Here is a 19051-nt window from a genome sequence, read left to right as displayed (position 1 = left end):
TGGTGAAACTCTTACACTGTTCTTCACTAGCACTTCCTAAACTTCCTGGGAAGTAGTAGTCTATGTGGGAGAGTAAAACATGTACCTTGACACTCATGTTGCAGCCCAGCTTCTTGAGGTTTGCCAACATATTTTCAACTATATTCTTGTAATAGGGATCCTTCTTAATCTCTAAGAAGTTCGCAACAACAAATCTGAAGTTAATTCATGCCTGCGTTTTTATTTTATTCATAGTTTCCCCAAAATCTCGGTGCCACATCGGTTTCCGAATTTGAAGTCCAAAAAAATACCTTGTTTTAGCTTTTCTTGGGTGATAGATGGGAATTTAGTGCAAAGGTAGTTGAAGCAGGAATCTTCCTGAGGTAAAACTTTCATAAACATAGTTTGATGAGGAAGGGTGGAAGGAGGGCAGTTTTGGGGTCTGCCAGTGGTTTTTGAACTATGTTATTTGATCCGGTAACAAACTTCTCCTCTTTGGCCAGACCTTGACATCCAGTGCATACTCCTTATCCGTCTGTCCCACTCAGACAAAAAGCAAGGCATTTTTATGTAGACAGATTGCTGTCAAAATAAGCACATCAGTGCTTGGACAGCAATCAGCACAGACAAAAAGTCAGCACAGACCAACCAACCAACCATGTCCTTCATACTTAATATTTGTCAACAACTTCAAGTTCTCACATGTTTCTTTCAAATGCACAGATTGAGCCTCTGAAATTGACCCATATTTATTTCCATTGTGGAGAAATACACTGTGAAACTCCTCTTTGATCAATAAATAATGTCTCCACTGCGTAGAATTGTAACAAAGTCCTAAATAGTTCAATAAATCATTTATATTACAGCAAAAATAATACATAAATAATAAATAAAATATAATCGTCCCCAGAAAAGTAGGGAAGAAGTTCTCATTCTCTTTGTCTATATCATGAGAAAAACGTCCTATATGCTAGAAGGTTTTTTTACTTACGTCTAGAACCAAAGAGTTCGGCAGATTCATTTGGTAAATTTAAATCTATCACCAAATGATCATTGAGTTCATACTGTGAAAACAGTTAAAGGCTGGACTCTGTCTCCATGCATGTAGACTTCAGGTTCCTCTTCAGAATCTCTACTTTCAGCACTCTCTGCTGCTATACTCTCCAATATAAGTGGAGGACTTGGAATCGGCAGGTTATCTCCATGTGGGACTGGTCTAATCTTGTTGTTGGGTTTATTCGGAGCATCGGCAACTATGACTATATTGCTTCTTCTGTCTGTAAATTGCGTATGTTCTGTGGTCGATTTTCTGTTTGCTGGACAAAAAACTCGAGTTTTCCCAGAGAAAATACCTCATCTGAGACAGACTAGCTCAGCCACGTTGCGAAAAAGTTGCATAAAATTCCCTCTCGTCATCGACGGATCTCGAACTTAGGTCTTTTCCATCCGGTGTGGGGAAGACAACGATTCTACCAACTGTGATACTCAAGAAGGCACTAGTCTAATGGCAGATGGAATATTAAAAAGAAAAAAATATATTGTATTAGGGCCACCAGTAATTTCTTACATATATCCGAGTATGTATTATGTTTGTAAATTGCGTGTGTTCTCTGGACGATTTGTCTGTTTTGTTGAACGAAAAAAACCCAGTTTCTTGGGGGTAAACCTTGCTATCTACGCCTGAGACCGACTAACTCAGTCACGGAGCGAAAAAGACCCATTAAAGTTCCTCGTATCATCGTCGGGATCCGAACCCGGGTGTTTTCCACCCGGTGTGGGGAGGAAGGTGACGATACCACTGTGCTTAGGATACACAATGTCCTTCTTACTCTTTACATCGTATCCCTCTCTATATTAACTAAGCAAAAGTAATCACAGTGGTTTGCAGGACACCTGCAAATTCATGGGACTAGCAAACAGCATAGCCTTCTTTTACCATTTCCCACAATCGATGCTACAACACAGATTCTGTTTTGAAGCATTGAGATTGTGTAAAACTTTATACGGAGCCCATGGTTTATATTGGTTCCCGAGTTTCACTCAAAAATGAGCACAATTCACAGTTTTTACAAATTCTGTAATATCTTGTCTTTGCTTGAGGACTACACAGCTTCCACAAATATAACAAAATAAGTTCGGATTGTTCAAACACTTGCATGAAGATATTTTACTCACTTTTCAGCACAAGTTTGGGACGATAACTTCAAAAAATAAACTGAGCTCACACTGATAAGCACTGCGGGTCAAGGGACAAATGACTGAAGGCAGTGTTGCCAATGTATGAAGATTTCGTCTACAAATTCTTCCCAGCATTTACTCCTAACTTAATACATCTCATCATATCAACTTAAATGATTTATGAAAAATTGGCACGTGATAGAGAAAAAAAAAAAAAAACGAATAACATTTCTGAAATGAGTGTAAAAAACTGAGTTAAAAACAGCTATTAGTTTAAAAACATCGAAAACCATGTAAAGTGGAGTAATCAGTTAAACAGTAACCAAATCCTCATGTGTAAACTTTGCACTCAGCGAAACATTAGTACACAATCAAGCTAATATAAAAGACTGGATTTTTATTCAAGTCTTTTAAGCAGAATGGAATAAATATACCTTCAGCATTGTTCTGGATAATCACTTCATCCAACCGCTTGTCCTTCTCTGCGCCCATTCCAGCAGATCCATATCTTCCTAAACTGAAGCTTCCAGACCTATATGCAGCAACAGTATGTGGCTAAATTAATGCTACCCATATGGGGCACCTTTAATTTATCAATGTTAAACGGAAATTTTCACTTTTCAGCTGTAATTATACGTGTATCGTTTGAGTAGCATATCTTGATTACTGTCATTACCCACCCTGCCAATCATTGTGCCATCAGCAAACTTAAACATTAAACTTGCTATACCTTCCTCAATATCGTTAAGAAATATTAAAAACAGTAAAGGACCCATCACTGAACCCTTCAAGGACTAATATTATTAGTGCAGTTCTTGAAGAACTTCACTAACAATGTTAGTTAAAAAAGAGCAATGCCCATTAATAGCGGCCATGTGGCTTCTAATGCTTGACCATCCCTTTGTCCACAGCAATAACTTTTCCCTAATTCCACTCTGTTTCAATTTATACGTGTCTTTCACGTGGAGCAGTGTCGAAAGCTTTACTGAAATATATATGACACTATTTTTTTTCATCCAGTTCCTTTGAGACTGCGTCATAGTAGCTAATCAGATTCGTCAGACAAGAATCTTCTTAACTAATCCGTGTTGTGATTTCGTCATAACTCCGTTCCTGTCAAGACAATCCAACAGTATTTCTTTAACCACTGACTCCACTGTTTTTTCCTGAAGCAGAAGTCAAGCTTACAAAGTCTGCAATTATTTATTTCACCCTTTGATTCTCTTTGAATTGGAGAGACATTTGCACAATTTCTCTCCAAAGATTGGAGAGACATTGTGCAAATGTCTCTCTCCAATGTTTAAGGACTCCCCAACCATGGATGCACGGATACTTTAATAATAATAGCAAAAGGTTGCACTACCCCTTTTTCTCATAAGTGACTAATTTTTATATGATTGGGACGGATCCAATTATGTCAGAATATTGCAGTAATGATATACTATATCCCCACCATCCGATGTGAATTAGGTGGATAGTTATATTTCCTTGGACACCTTAGCGTGGATATAAGTCTGCTTAACAATATTAAATTAAATATTATTTTCCTTTTAAAGATAGACCAGTAGAACACGGGCAAGCCAGTCTTGAAACTTTCTGGTCACATCTAGCGCAATAAACTTTCATAGAAGAAAGTTATGAAGAAGAAAGTTAAGTGATGGTTATTGTAAAATGAATACAAAAAGCCTGTACTCTGATATATTCTTGTGAAGTATTTTTAAAGGATAAAATGTTATATTTTCTAGTTCTTTGTATCCTGCATTGCAAATATACATTTATGTGTTGGAGAGTGATATTAAATTCTTCGTAGTTAAGTCAAATAATATCAGTGTAGCTACTGAAATAAATCAAATATGGGTTTGATCAATGACGTCATAAATGCAATGCCATTGCGTAAGTGAGGAAAGGTAGTTGCATGTTCAAAACGAGGTTGCTTAAATCCAAAGACCCTTCCTGAGAGACGGTATTCATTTTTGACCATAACGTTATAAAATGTTATAAATAGCACAAAAATCCTTGGTTTCTCTCGCTTTCGTGATCATATACAATACATTACACCCAAAGATCTATGGGACCTTTTCCAGTCTCCATTTGTATAGTCATGACAATATACCTTCACCGAGGAAGTTACCACATCAGGAAGCCACTGGGAAAAAAAATGAGGTGAACAGATGTTAATAGGCCTAGCTACCTACATGTTATTAGCTACTGCTTTGTCATTTAAGTTTTATGGTACCGAGTTCCGTAGCGTGTGAAAGCAAAGAACAGTCCGGAAGGCCCTGAAGGTTAGAAATATTCTCTAAACACGAGTATAATAACTCTTTAAAGAAACCCAAGTTCCGTCCTTCATTTTTCGATAATGAAGTAGATAATTACCAGATTTGAATATTGCATGAAAGGTTAAATTATTCACGGGGAAGTGTATGCTCTCTAACGATGTTTGAATATTAACTACCTTTTTTGTTCCTGTTATGCTGCCTTTCTAAACCATGTGGTCAAAGCGTGTACCTTTTATTAACCTTTATGAAGCGCCCTCTGCTACCGAATGCGGAACTAATAGTTTTTGGTAGCTTAAACTTTTCGTGTCTGCAAGAAAGGTACATTTAGTTGATGGTAAAACAGTGTTACGTATATACCGGTAGGTGCCGCTTCGGTGAAGGCTTTCGAGATAATTTTGGCATATTACACGATACGATAAACTTACGAAACTGTCAGGATGCTATTACGGTAACGAATTAGGGTTGCCATCTTCTGTGATCCGGCGAAAAGATGAATTTGGTCTCTCATCAATCATGGTGGGAAGTGTAGTTGTAGTCAAGCGAACGAGTTTGAACCTTTCCTTAAATATGGAACTTCGATGTTTCTAAATTGTTTTTGTTTCACTTGTGCTGAGTTGTAATTTTAAAATAGTTATGAACTAAATATATAGGGACAGCTTTATTCATCATACTAATTATTTTCTCTTCAATTTCTTAAGTGTCAAAGGTTTGGAGATTTTGCTGGTAATAGAGAATACCTCTCCACCTGGTGACGAAATACGAAACCAGCATTGAAGCCAGTGGCTCATTGAAGCCACTGGCTTCAATGCACTCTTAGAGCGAGAACCTACATTGTAAGCAAAGTTTGGTTTTCTGACGAAGTCCCCTTTTTATTTAGACGAGTATGCGAATAAACAAAATGCAAGGTTTTGAACTGTGGAGAATCAAAAAGGTTACTATTGGCAATCTATTACGCGCACAGAGGGTCAGTGTGTGGTGCTCACCCTCTGCATTTGTCACTTTTGTCAGTCTTTGTCGATGGAAACAAAGTGCCATCTACCTCAATATCATTAGGAACAATTGTACTTTCTTATTATGTATGGCTATGGCGTTGATGTTGACTAATTTCAACAGGATGATGCAGGGCCCCTACTGCAGGAGTTATCTTGGCGTTTCTGGATGAAATTTTTAATAACAATGTGGTCTCTAACCACTAACCTGAGATGTATAACAAGGACTGACGTGGCCTGCAATGTCGCTGAGTTAAACCCATGTGATTTAAACCCAGTTAAACACAGGTTATCTCAAAGACAGTCTGAGTTAAATCCAGGTTATCTCAAAGACAGTGTTTTAGAAGAACTATCCCTGTTCTGAAGAAAACGATTGAATATGAATTTTTTTCTGTCAGAGGAAACGTTGGAACGTGTTCTTCACATACTTTACTCTGACTACAACGCATTGTTGATAAACATGGAAGACACATTTAACATGTTGTGTCATGATTTTTCCAACACTTCTAAATGTAGTTCAAGGGTTAATTTCTGTTTATAAACAATAATTTATGCTTTTCTGATCAATAAAAAAAAATTACCCTGTATAAGTACCATTCATACAGGGTATTTTAAAGAATACTCATCCTAAAAATAAAAATGTTGATATAATATCGGAAAAAGCTTTTTAAATTAAAATCTTTATTTCCCCTAACTTTCAAAATTTCTCTGTACATAGTGCGAACTCCCCCACCATCCATATGCTCTTAATATCATTTGCAATCGACTCATTGTATTTTGTTTTTCGTGATAAATGGGCAAACGTTTCTGCTCTAGATTTGTTAATATTTATTTAGATAAGTTACAGCGAAATTGCAAGTTTAAACTCAAAAATTGAGACTGGTTCCTAATGTGAACCATTTGAATTAATAATAAGACACTAAAATTTTAATTGAAATTTCCCAAATATGCGTTTCAGAAATTGACAGCTCCATAAAGGAGATTAAATCACCAGATCTTGTAAAACAAGTTTGTCGCCTTCTTAGAACATTTAACTTCCATGATATATATTCTTAATACAATCTCCCCTATATAAAAACTACAAATTTAGAGCTGAAATAGAGGGTAAAAGGTTTTCTATTTGAACTAAATCAAGTTAAAATGGAAGCTGTTTTCATTCTTATGAATGATTCTCACTACTTTAAATATATATAGAGATTGGATATAAAAATACGCTGGAAATTGTATGAAATGGCCCATAAATAATTAGGGTTGCCAAGGTATCTTTGTTCCAGGGACAATTTACATGGACCTGAAAGTACACTGCATGTGTACTCATCTACAGGGCATTATTCCACTCCTATTTATGCGACTATTCTTATATTAAGACTATTTGTAATTCATTTAGAGGAACTTTGGATGTTACACAATTGAGAAAATTCGCTTCCGGCTCCCCCCAAAAAAACTTGTGACCTAACCATTTCTTCTGTATAATGAAATTTATCATATCTTTGTCTCTACTGACATAGTTCCTGTATGTCATGGACAGAACCCCATGGGACATCCCAGCAGCTGTTTGTACTGTTTCAGCGAACTTCCTTTTTTTACCAACTATCTTGAATTTATTTCTACCCAGAAGCATGTTACTCTACTGTTAATGCTTCCCAGATGCAAAACTGCGCTTTTCACAATCACCTTAATATGACAAATCCCATGAGTAACTTTATTACAGATTATTTTGTATTTATTGTAGGATCCAGGGACTTCCGATAATTTATGATATTCCATACATCTACAGATTTCTGAGCAAAATCCTTATGTCCGTATAAAAAATATTTCAAAGAGCTCAGTAAGTCTTTGGAAATCACCCATTTATCACTCCTGCATGCTAAAATTATTATTTAATCCAACTCGAAAGAACTTAGATGTTCAAGACCACTGCAACGCCTTACTAAAACAACAACAAAAAGTCTTTTGCACTTCCTTTTGACAGTAATTACTTCTTTAAATAAACATCCCCTTAATACACAATGATCTGCTCGCCTGTAGGTTCTTTATTTAAAGATTCTTAATAACTGAAGAATCCTTACAGATAACCAGATCAGTAATACTTATTTCTTTTGTGGCATCTCTAACACACTGATAGAGAAAATAGTCATTCAAAAATTCCAGAAATGTTCTCTTAATAGGTGAGTGGCCTACTTACGTTTCACTTACTTTTTGGAAAATGAAATTCACCAATAATAAAGCTCATAATTATGCTCTACAATAATCTGATCTGTAACAAAATCCTACTTTCATTTTTGTTTTCCCAACCCAATTATCACACTACACTGACTCTATATGCTCATCTTGAACGTGTATGCTTGAAAAATTAAAAGAACCCCTCCTTTCCTTCTGTAATAGCTCTCCTTCCTGTACCTGTTACATTTACCATACCCAAATCTTGCATCAGTTCTGTCAGAATGATCTATTTCTGATATTCCGCATTTGTTGACTTAAAAGACCATCGAATCCACTCAATTTATGAAGTACTTTACTACCATTTCATATAAACTGTAAGTCTGTTTTATATATCTATTTTAATCACAATTATGTTGTTGTTTATGGCTGTGATTTATCCAGGAATTTTCTAGTTGGATGATATATCACCGTTAGCACTCTTTGAAAATTGTAAAGTAATCCCCTACTTCTCACAGTCCCCTGACCTTACAAACAATTCCAGATCTTGTTTGTTAGCGTTTTACCAACATCCACTAGGACATTTACCTCTTCTATTGACTTAGAAGTTCTAGGCAGTATAAGAAATATAATCTACCTCTGTTTATAAGCAATCATACTTCAGATGATATTCTATTAATTTATTTATGCTTTTTCAACTTTGAGCAAGCTTTTATAGCGACGTGGGAATTCTAAGAGCTGAAGAAAGCTAACTTTTGGCGTCTTCCCAAATATTGGGGCTCTACGTGCCCCCTTTAGTTTGCTTATGCTTAAACGCACCACTGAATCCAACGGCTGACAGTTTTTTAAAAATTTAACTCTGTCTCAATAGTGCCAGAATATATTCCTGCACATATTTCATTCAAGCGTATCCTGTCCTTAGAAAAACCAGTCTTTTGATAAATCAGTGTGAAAAAGGGAACAGATGAGCTGGTTTTCTGTAGCGCAGATTTCAGAATTCTCATCTGCATAAACATGTTCTTTTTGGTGAAAATCAAAGGAAGCACAGAGTGGGATATGCTAGAAAAACTTTCGGCTAATTTCTTCAGCAATGCACTAGATAATACGACTATTGTTGGCAAAATTAACAGTTCCAGTTATACTCTTGGCCTCTTTCAAACCAAGACAGGATTTATTTAAATTTGTCTGCAAATATTGTGAGCTTTAATGTAGGCAAAGAGTGAAACTTAATTTCTATGCAAGCCATGTGCCAGATGTTTTATTCTTATATTGTACACCGATGAGCCAAAACATTATGACCACCTACCTAATATAATGTTGGTCCTCCACGTGCAGCCAAAACAGCTCGTACCCGGCGAGGCATGGAGGCTACAAGATTTCTAAATGTGTCTTGTGGTATCTGGTAACAACACGTAACCGGCAGATCCTTTAACCCCTGTAAAGTCCGTCGTTGAGACGCCGCAGATCGGAGTTGCTGTTCAAACACAAACCACAGATGATCGATGGGATTGATGTCTGGGGAATTTGGAAGCCAGGGCAATACCTGGAAGTCTTCCTCATGTTCCACGAATAAGTCTCGAAGAATCCGGGCGGTGTGACATGGCGCATTATTGTGCTGAAAGATGGCTCCGCCAGAGGGCAAGACCGTTCCCTTGAAAGGGTGTACCTGGTCAGCAATGATGTTTAGGTAGGTGGTAGACGCCAGAGTGCACAGAACATGGATGGACCTTCTTCCAATCACTCAAGGTCCAGTTTCGATGCTCTCATGCCAATTGTAGGCGCTGCCGCCGGTGAACCGTGGTTAGCATGGGCAGTCGGAGCGTCCTGCGGCTATGCAGCCCCATTTTCAGCAGGGTTGGCTGTACTTTGTGTTGTGACACATTACTCCCGTCACCAGCATTCCAATTACCGGCGAGTTTCGCAAAAGTCTCCCTTCTGTTGCCACGTACCATCTGGGAAAGCCTCGCTCACCTCGAGCATCGATGAGCCGTGCTCGTCCAACATCTCGCTGGCGGTTCGTGAGTTTTCCCTCCTCGGACCACTTTCGGTAGGTATTAACCACGGATGACCGTGAGCATCCCACCAGCCGTGCCGTTTCGGATATGCTCTGACCCAGTCATCTGGCCATTTCAATTTGGCCTTTGTTAAGCTCGCTTAAGTCCGCTGCCTTCTCCCGTCTGTAGAACAAGAGCAACACTGATTAACGAAGCTCAGTATCAGGTGTTTTTATACCGTGTCCCAACCAGCGCAACCGCCGTAGTTCACCTGCAGTTGCTTCGATTTGAATACGGCTCGCTGGTCATAATGTTTTGGCTCATCGGTGTATAATCATAGCAAATCTGCGAAAACCAAAGGTTTAAATAAAGGATGCCTTTAAAGAGAGGCGAGAAATGAATGTATATGTCCGTTCCTAATGGAATTCGGTGGTGGTGTCCTAAAAGTTCCTCAGGAATAATTGAGGAAATAAAGAAGTTTAAAAGAGTAATCCATCCAAATAAAGCAGGAATAGAAGTAATGTAGAGTAGCCAATTTGGTATTGTTATTGTTAATCTTAATATTATTGTCTTATCTTAATACTATTGATGCAATGGACAAGGAAAGACCATGACGGTGGTCGATGATTAATTGATTAGTTTTTGTTGATATAGGAAGGCATTAATTCAATGTTTAAGTAAATTGTTGACCTCAATTGGAATACTATGTCCAGGTATGGAGGCCATATCTAAAAAAAAAGACATCAAGGTTGTTGAAAGGGTTCAAAGGCGGGCAAACGGGAATTCGCTAAAATCGATGGTGTCCACATGAAGAGAGACTTCGATTATGTGGGCGACAGCGCTTGGCAACTAGTAACTTTAGATGGAATATGATTGAGGTTCATATGGCTCTGCGAGGGAGGGAGTAGCAGAATGAATTAAGGCGAAAATTTCCTCATAGTAAATGACACTAAAGCCAGATGGGATAAATTCTTACTAAGGTGGGGGAGGTGAATTGTAGAAAGTTTCTCTTCAGACAATGAGATGTTAATCATTGCAATAAGTTGCTATATGGATAGTTCAGATCGAAGGCTTGGGGAAATTCAAGGATAGATTATTTAGGATGAAACGTATTTACAGGAAGAGGGAAACAACGGTATTATTATTAATTTTTTCTTTTAGCTAATGCAAGTGCAACAAAAGCCTCTGGCTTTTTTATACTGACAGCATTTTGTCTGCTCCATCTGCAAGAGGATATTAGTCCTCGTGGCTGAATTCTTTGTTGAAATTTTATGTCCATAATAAAGTGTATCAACCAATTTTACTGATATCCAGCTTGGAATGAGGAAGACATGATAGAAAAAAAAAGCAGAAAAATCCTTCACCTATTTATAAAAATAGATACACGTTTAACTCATTTATTTTCTATTTTTTTAGTACAGAAGGTAAATTTGACAGTTTCATTTGCATTCTTAGGAATGCTAATTTGATAATTACGTGTTAAAGCGTAATACTGCATCGTTCGGTGCGTCACTTCCGATTAAAAAAAATCAAATCTGCAGATGGTCGTCGTATCACATATTACGATTAAGTAAAGGAAGGAGAGAGGAATTTCTGCCAACACGGGGATCTATCATTACCGTTCATTCCATTAATTCACCTGTCTGTTTCTCGGCACGCGGTCAAGGACACAAGAGTAGTGGTGTCCCGACATGATTTATGACCTACTATGCTACAACAACCATTGACCTTTAGAAATAAGTCGCGTTATATTTCCGTTTAGAATAAATGTTAACAGAAAAATCCAAGATACATCTTGACAGCCGAATGGGAAGTTCAGAAAATTCATTCTTTTTCAAACCAATTTATAGAATATTAAATTCATTTTAATTAGATTTGAAATTTATGTTTAATCATATTGAAAACTTGATTAATATTCGAGGCATAAACAATTAATATTAATTAAACAATTAATATTAAATAGTTATTAATATAACCCGAGGAATGCGAAAATAATCCAAAGCTAATTAAGAAAATAATTCAAATTCAAAGTCTAGTTTGAGGTTCCTAAAGTTGGGAGGTTTAATAATCTTGAGATGTTTTAAAGATATTCATGTCTCTTTTTTTAATTTTGCTCAATATTTATGAGATTTTTGTACTCTAGATCCGTGAATATACAAATAGCTCTCTGTCTACTCATGCTAAATATCAAATAGATGAACTATCAAGGCAGTTGTTTAGAATATTTATTTTAAATATCTCTATAAGAAGTGGTTTCTTGTCGAAAGGGAGTGGGGTTTGACCTTAAATTTTTCAACAAACTAAATAACGGGGAGATTTATGCATCCGATCTGAAAATAAATTTAAACTATTCGGTTGAAGTCCTGAATTACACCCTTTGTTCCTTTGAAAGTCAAACTGACTTTTTATATAACAGCATTTTAAAATATACACCTAGACTTTAAAATAACGTATTTTCATCTCAAATACAATTTAATAACAACGTCAAAAGTTGTTTAAAATATAACAGCAATTCAAGATTCTTTTATTATTGCCTATATTTATAGCTCAGACGCAGCATGGTTTTGTTAAGGGCAGGTCTTGCCTGACCAATTTGATTGGATACTATGATGTAGTCACAAAAGAACTGGATGCAGGGAATAACTTTGATATTATATACTTGGATCTTAGAAAGGCTTTTGATACTGTTGCACATGGAAGACTGCTGCACAAATTGGAGCAGTGTGGCATTGGAGGCAAATTGCTGCTGTGGATAAGGGGATGGTTGAGTGGCAGAAGACAGAGAGTGGTAATCAATGGACACTGCTCAACGTGGACTAATGTTATTAGTGGAGTTCCTCAAGGTTCAGTGTTGGGTCCATTGTTGTTTTCGGTGTTTATGAATGATATTGATGATGGGATATCAAGTTTAATGTCTAAGTTTGCAGATGATACAAAGGTTGGCAGGGTCGTTAAGGACACTACTGACGCTATGCTGCTGCAACAGGATCTGGAAAGGTTGAACAGATGGGCTGAGAGGTGGCAAATGAAGTTTAACATTGACAAATGTAAAGTACTACATATGGGTAACAGTAACCCCAGAGCAATGTATCAACTCTGCGGTACTACACTGACAGTGGTGGAGAATGAAAAGGACCTGGGGGTAATTGTGCAGGCAGATATGAGGTTCTCTGAGCAGTGCAGACGAGCTGCAAGAGTAGCTCATGGTGTCTTGTCAATGATATACAGGAATTTTTCTAGCAGGGATAAGGAGGTGATTATTCCCTTGTATAAGGCAATGGTTAGGCCACATCTTGAGTACTGTATACAGGTCTGGAGGCCTCATTTCAAGAAGGATGTAGAGCTGCTGGAACGGGTACAGAGAAGGGCAACAAGATTAGTAAATGGAACAAAGGGTTGCTCTTACGAAGAAAGGCTTAAGTTTTGCAAATTACAGAGTCTGGAGACTAGGCACCGGCGAGGTGATCTGATAGAGGTGTATAAGGCTTTGAATGGTTTGAGCATGCTCAATGCCAATGGGATTCTTCATCTTTCTCAGAATAATCACCTCAGAGGGCATAAATTCAAATTGAGGAAGGACGGATGTCGGATAGATGTGCGGAAATTTGCCTTTGGCCAGCGGGTGGTTGGTTGGTGGAACCGACTTCCATCACTTGTTGTTGAAGTTGATAGCCTAAACAAATTTAAAGCTCAACTGGACAGGTATTTCGAACGAACGGAGGGGTGAAATGGGAAAGGGTTTTTTTTTTTTTTTTTTTTTTTGGCTGATGCTGAATAAGCTTGCTTTTCTTGCATCATATGCCTCTACTAATGCTAATGCTAATTTTGTTCCATTACAATATACTTGCATATTAAATTTAATGTAAATTTAAAGAACAGACTTTTCCACATGAATAACAGAACATTACTTTGAATTTTTAAACTTATTTTTCAATATTAACTAAATAAATAAAAATGGTTTCCAGTTGGCAAATTTCAAAGGACACTCACAAAAATAATTTGCACCTATAATGTCATAAAGCAGTATTAAATCCGTATCTTTTAATGTTTTCATTTTCTCGTATGTTATCTTAACTTTTTTATTGCGAACAAAGATTATTTTTCTGCTATAAAAACAGAATATAATTAATAAAGTTAACTTAAAACTTCAAATGAAAAATGACATGATCCCCAAGGTAGGTTTACTTAACCGAATGATAACTTCACAAATTTGTCAGCACGAGATATTGAAAGATAATGGCATATATTCATTCTTTCGAAAGACATTAACACTTTAATAATTAGGTGGTGCAAAAGTTTTTGCCAGTATTATTGAGGATACCTTAAAGGCTCAGGGAAACTGCTAGTTAGGGGGGATGTGGGTAATACTGACACGCGTTTATCTGATAATATTGGTCAATGTAACTCTTGCACATACCTTAAGAGTTCTTATCTGTTACCCCAACTGGACGTATTATCTAGATGTTCTGGGGGCAAAGACGTTTCACGTGAGCAGGTAGCTAATATCAGGGAAGAGAGCCTAAAAAACTTCAAGGGTTGTGTTAGGGTTGTTAAATATACAAGAACAGTAAATCTTAATTGTTTATACAGTAACGTTAGAAGTGTCGTCAATAAAATGAGCGAATTCGAACTGCTGGTTAAAACAAGTAACGCGGACATAATAGGGCTTACGGAGACGTGGTGCCACCCGGAAATTGGGGATGATGAGTTTCAGTACGGCTTGTATAATGTATTTAGGAAGGATAGAGTAGATAGAAGGGGTGGTGGGGTAATGCTTCTTATCAGAAGCAGCCTGAGTGCGACGATAGCTTTCCCAGATTCAGACATTTCACATGCTAGTATAGAGTCTGTATGGTGTGAGATAGTTGGAAACAAAGGTACAATGCGAGTAGGCGTAATCTACAGACCAGGTGATTGTGAAGACTATGACAAAAGCCTCTACATGCAAATGGAATGGGCAAGTAAGCGTCAATGCCTTATTATGGGTGATTTCAATTTGCCTCTAATTGATTGGAGTAAATGGGAAGGAAACTCGACATGGGGAACAAAATTTTTAAATCAACTAGATGACTGTTATTTGTATCAACATGTCAGGGAAAGTACTAGAGAAAAGAATATCCTAGACCTCATCATCACACATGAATCAGATGACATAACAGGGCTGACAGTAGAGGAACCAGTAGCAGGAAGTGATCACGGAGTTCTACGGTGGATGATGACGAGAGAGGTAGCAGAAGTAAAAGGCAAAGGAATGGGTTTTAATTTCAGAAAAGGAAATTACGATGCCTTAAGGTACTACATGGCCTCTATTAACTGGGTAGATATCGCGCAGAGAATGAATACATTTGAACTGTGGTACGCTTTTAAAACATTAATCACCGATGCCTTGAATGCGTATATACCATTAAAAAAATACTCCACGAGAAGGGTTCCAAGTTGGATGAATAGTGAAGTTGCCACATTACTTGAGCAGAAAAAGGTGGCATGGAAAGGTTAGAGAGCAATAAAAAGTACTGAAGCCTATAACAGCTACAAGGTGATGTGTAATAGAGCCACAGAAAAGGTTCGACAGGCAAAGGCAGTTTATGAGAAATCACTAACAAACAGAGCAAAGAGGGGGGATAAAGAATTCTTCACATATATAAATGCCAAGAAGAGCAGGACAAACCAGATCGGACCTTTATGTAAGGGAAAGGGGATAGTAATAAATACACCAGCTGCCGTTGCAGATGAACTCAACAGTTATTTTGCATTGATATTTACAAATGAAAAGCCTTTTGTGGCAATGGGAAATTGTGGGAGCGAAGTTAAAAAATATGTAATTAATGATATTGAAATTTCGCAAGATTATTTAATGAAAAAACTTTCAAGCCTACAGACTAGTAAGGCTCCTGGAGTTGATGGAATATACCCTATAATCTTGAGAGAGGCGGCAAGCGAGTGCATTGAACCACTGAGGCTGGTTATGCGAGCATCACTAGACTCTGGGGAGATTCCCTTGGATTGGAAAAGTGCAAATGTATCTCCCATACATAAGGGTGGCTCTAAAAGTGAAGTGGGAAATTATCGACCTGTCAGTCTGACTTCAGTAGTAGGGAAAATCATGGAGGCATTGATCAAGGGTGGAATTCAGGATCATTTGGATCGAATTGAAATTCTCAAGGATACTCAGCATGGTTTTGTAAAGGGAAAATCATGTTTAACAAATCTGGTTCGCTATTTCGAAAGGGTCACTCACGAGCTGGATTTAGGGAATAATTTCGACATTGTTTATTTAGATTTCAGCAAAGCTTTTGACTCAGTCCCACATGAGCGGTTGCTTTATAAGCTGGAACAGGTTGGAATCACTGGAAAAATCCTTAGATGGATAGAAGGATGGCTTCAGGGCAGGAGGCAGAGGGTTGTGATAAATGGCTATTCCTCAGATTGGGTTGATGTAAGAAGTGGGGTTCCCCAAGGATCAGTATTAGGACCACTGTTGTTTTTAATTTTCATAAACGACATTGATGAAGGGATAGAGGGCGTGGTGTCTAAATTTGCAGATGATGTTAAAATTGGTAGAGTAGTTAATGATCACTGTCAAGCTGAGCTTCTTCAGAGAGACCTAGATAGACTTCAAGAATGGTCAGAAAAATGGCAGCTGTGCTTTAATCCAACAAAGTGTAAGGTATTACACCTGGGAAACAGTAATCCCAAAATAACTTATTCACTTGGTGGAGTTCAACTAAACCCAGTACTGGAGGAAAGGGACTTGGGTGTTACGATACGGTCAGACATGAAATTCTCTGAGCATTGTAAACAGGTTGCAAGGAAGGCCCATGGTGTCCTATCGATGATCTATCGAACTTTTGCAAGTAGAGATAGGGACGTGATAATCCCATTATATAAGGCTTTTGTTAGACCACACTTGGAATACTGTGTTCAAGTATGGAGACCGCACCTAAAGAAAGACATCGAGCTTCTTGAAAGGGTGCAAAGAAGGGTAACTCGCCTGGTGAGATCGGCAAAAGGGCGTCCGTATGAAGAAAGACTTCGAATATGTGGGTTGCAGAGTTTGGAAACTAGACACCTTAGGGGAGATTTGATTGAGGTGTTTAAGGCTCTGAGAGGCATCAGTAAAATGAATGAGGACAAAATTTTCAAGATTATAAATGATGCTAGAACTAGGGGACATAAATTCAAGTTACGCGGGGAAATGTTTAGATTGGACTGCAGGAAGTTTTATTTTAGCCAGCGAGTTATAAATTACTGGAATAAGTTGCCTTCATGGGTGGTAGAGGCCGATAGTTTGGGGAAATTCAAAGGTCATCTGGATAGTACTTTCGGGTAAGGGAAGCGCATAGGATGATAGGTTTAATTTCCTTTTTATTTAATTTTTAATTTCATTTTATTATTTTTATTTATTTATTAATTATTATTATTTATTTAATTTTTGTTTTTATCATTGTTTTGTTCGGATTTTTTTTTTTTTTTTTGGCTGGTGCAGCATAAGCCATAGGCTTTCTTGCACCATACGGCCGTTACTAATACTAATACTAATAATTAAATTCATTTTTATTACACGCATACACGATGTTCATTAAGTCAAACTATAAATACTATTTAACACCATTTGCAGGATGCAAATACGTACGCCTTTTTTAATATTTACTTCTCTTCGCTCGAGCCTGTTGTATTAATCTTATCATAAAAGGATATTCATTATAAGCAGGGGTTTTAACAACGTATATATAATATTTTCTGTTTCTAGGTTCACTACCACATTGGCATGTATGATGGATCTTCACTATTATCCTCTAGATTCTCAAAACTGCACGGTGGAAATCGAAAGCTGTAAGTACTTTTGTTTCAGTTTAAAAGTTTTTTTTTCTGTACGAACAATTATTAACACACATAATGCTGAGAATCAAAAAACAACCGAACAGAAGAAAGATAGTTGCGAAGTAGTTGCGTATTCTACCAAATATGCCCATTTTTTTGTAGTAGTAAAAGTTTGGCTGGCAGTCACTTTTTGCATATTTGCTACTTAAAAGTGTGGACAGCTTATTTCTAGAAAAACTTCAAGACACATATGCATACGGATACTTAATAATCGTTTCGTTAAAGTTGAATTTTTCTCATTAGTTACGTTAATAGTTACCCTGCTAATCTTACTCTGTATCTGACGTCGTAATAAAACCAAATATGAAACCCCCTATATGTATTCTCATGAATATTTACAGGGCGTTTCATAATATGTGGACCGTATTTTTCAGGATAGATTCAAGACCTGAAAACAATGAAGAGTTCACTTAAACAGGCTTATGATTCTGAATGGATAAGAATCAATTGGCAGTTTGAATTTTAAAAAAAAATGGCTATGGCGTTTTCGGTGGTAAAGAATAATAATAATAAGCTGTTGTTGCTTAAGGGTTTTACGACACAAGGGGAATAAAGGCCAAAATGTGTTATTCTAGATTTTTTTCTTAATGTTCACTGACGTTTCGTTAGATTCGCTGAATCAAATTAAACAGTTCCTCTAGATTTGCAGAGTTACCTAAAATCTGTTGAAGGGTAGGTGCATTCTGATGATTACAAACTCTGGAAGCGTAGAAAACTGGAATTTCATTACAACTACCAAAAAAACTGGTTTGTTTGGTAGTTGTGATGCTGACTGAGCTGCATTATTCGCTTTGTCATTGCCTGCTGTTCCAGAGTGTCCTGGGATCGAAGGAGTTATTTCAGAGTATTTTTTGATTAGAATGCCAATTTCCTGTAGGAGGGGTGATAAGAAGCATTTTTATCATATATGGCTAAAATGGCACTGAACAAATCAGAATATACACTGGTGTGCAAAACTTAAGGACCAACACTAATCTAAAGGTTACAACTACCAAATGTATACTTAAGGTAATCTTTACTGATGAGAGTAGATTCAGTCTCAGCAGCGATTCTCGAAGTCAGCTAATCTGGCGAGAGGTTGGCACACCTGCAAACATCACTAAACGGGATCGATATGGCGGTCGAGGTGTTCTCGTCTGGGGAGGCGTTACCTTGGATGGACGTACAGAACTCCAGATACTGGAAGGCGCACTGTAACAGGTGCACGCTATTGTATTGAGGTAATCCTTCCCCATGTGCGTCTGTTCCGAGGTGCCATTGACCCCGAGTTCGTGTTTATGGATGATAACGCCAAACCCCATCGCACTGCAGCTGTTGATATGCTTTTGGAAAGTGAGAACATTGTTCGTATGGATTGGCCTGCCCGCTTCATTGATCTAAATCCCATCGAACACATATGGGACGCTCTGGGGAGACGCCTAGCGGCACGTCTACGCTTACCAGAAAATGTTCACCAGCTGAAGATGGCGCTGACAGAATAATGGACGATCTTACCGCAAGAACTTATCAACAACATTGTTCTAAGTATGGACAGGCGATACAAAGCCTGCATCGACATTAAGGGTGGCTATATCTCCTACTGAGGACCGCC

At 37.6% G+C, this 19051-nt stretch overlaps 1 protein-coding gene across 1 annotated transcript in view; it reads left to right on the top strand.

Annotated features, from left to right (window-relative positions):
* LOC150085530 (gamma-aminobutyric acid receptor subunit beta-like) overlaps window positions 1–19051 on the top strand; it is a 54166-nt gene that overhangs the window by 16934 nt on the left and 18181 nt on the right. The window contains exon 5 of the mRNA XM_090373315.1: window positions 17330–17412. Coding sequence (XP_090229441.1) covers window positions 17330–17412 — 83 coding nt within the window. The remainder of the gene's footprint in view (window positions 1–17329; window positions 17413–19051) is intronic.

Source organism: Mastigoproctus giganteus, chromosome 5, assembly GCF_048544385.1.
Source record: "Mastigoproctus giganteus isolate SK-2022 chromosome 5, ASM4854438v1, whole genome shotgun sequence".
NCBI classification, from domain to species: Eukaryota; Metazoa; Arthropoda; class Arachnida; order Uropygi; family Thelyphonidae; genus Mastigoproctus; species Mastigoproctus giganteus.
This window is presented reverse-complemented; position numbering and strand designations above follow the sequence as displayed.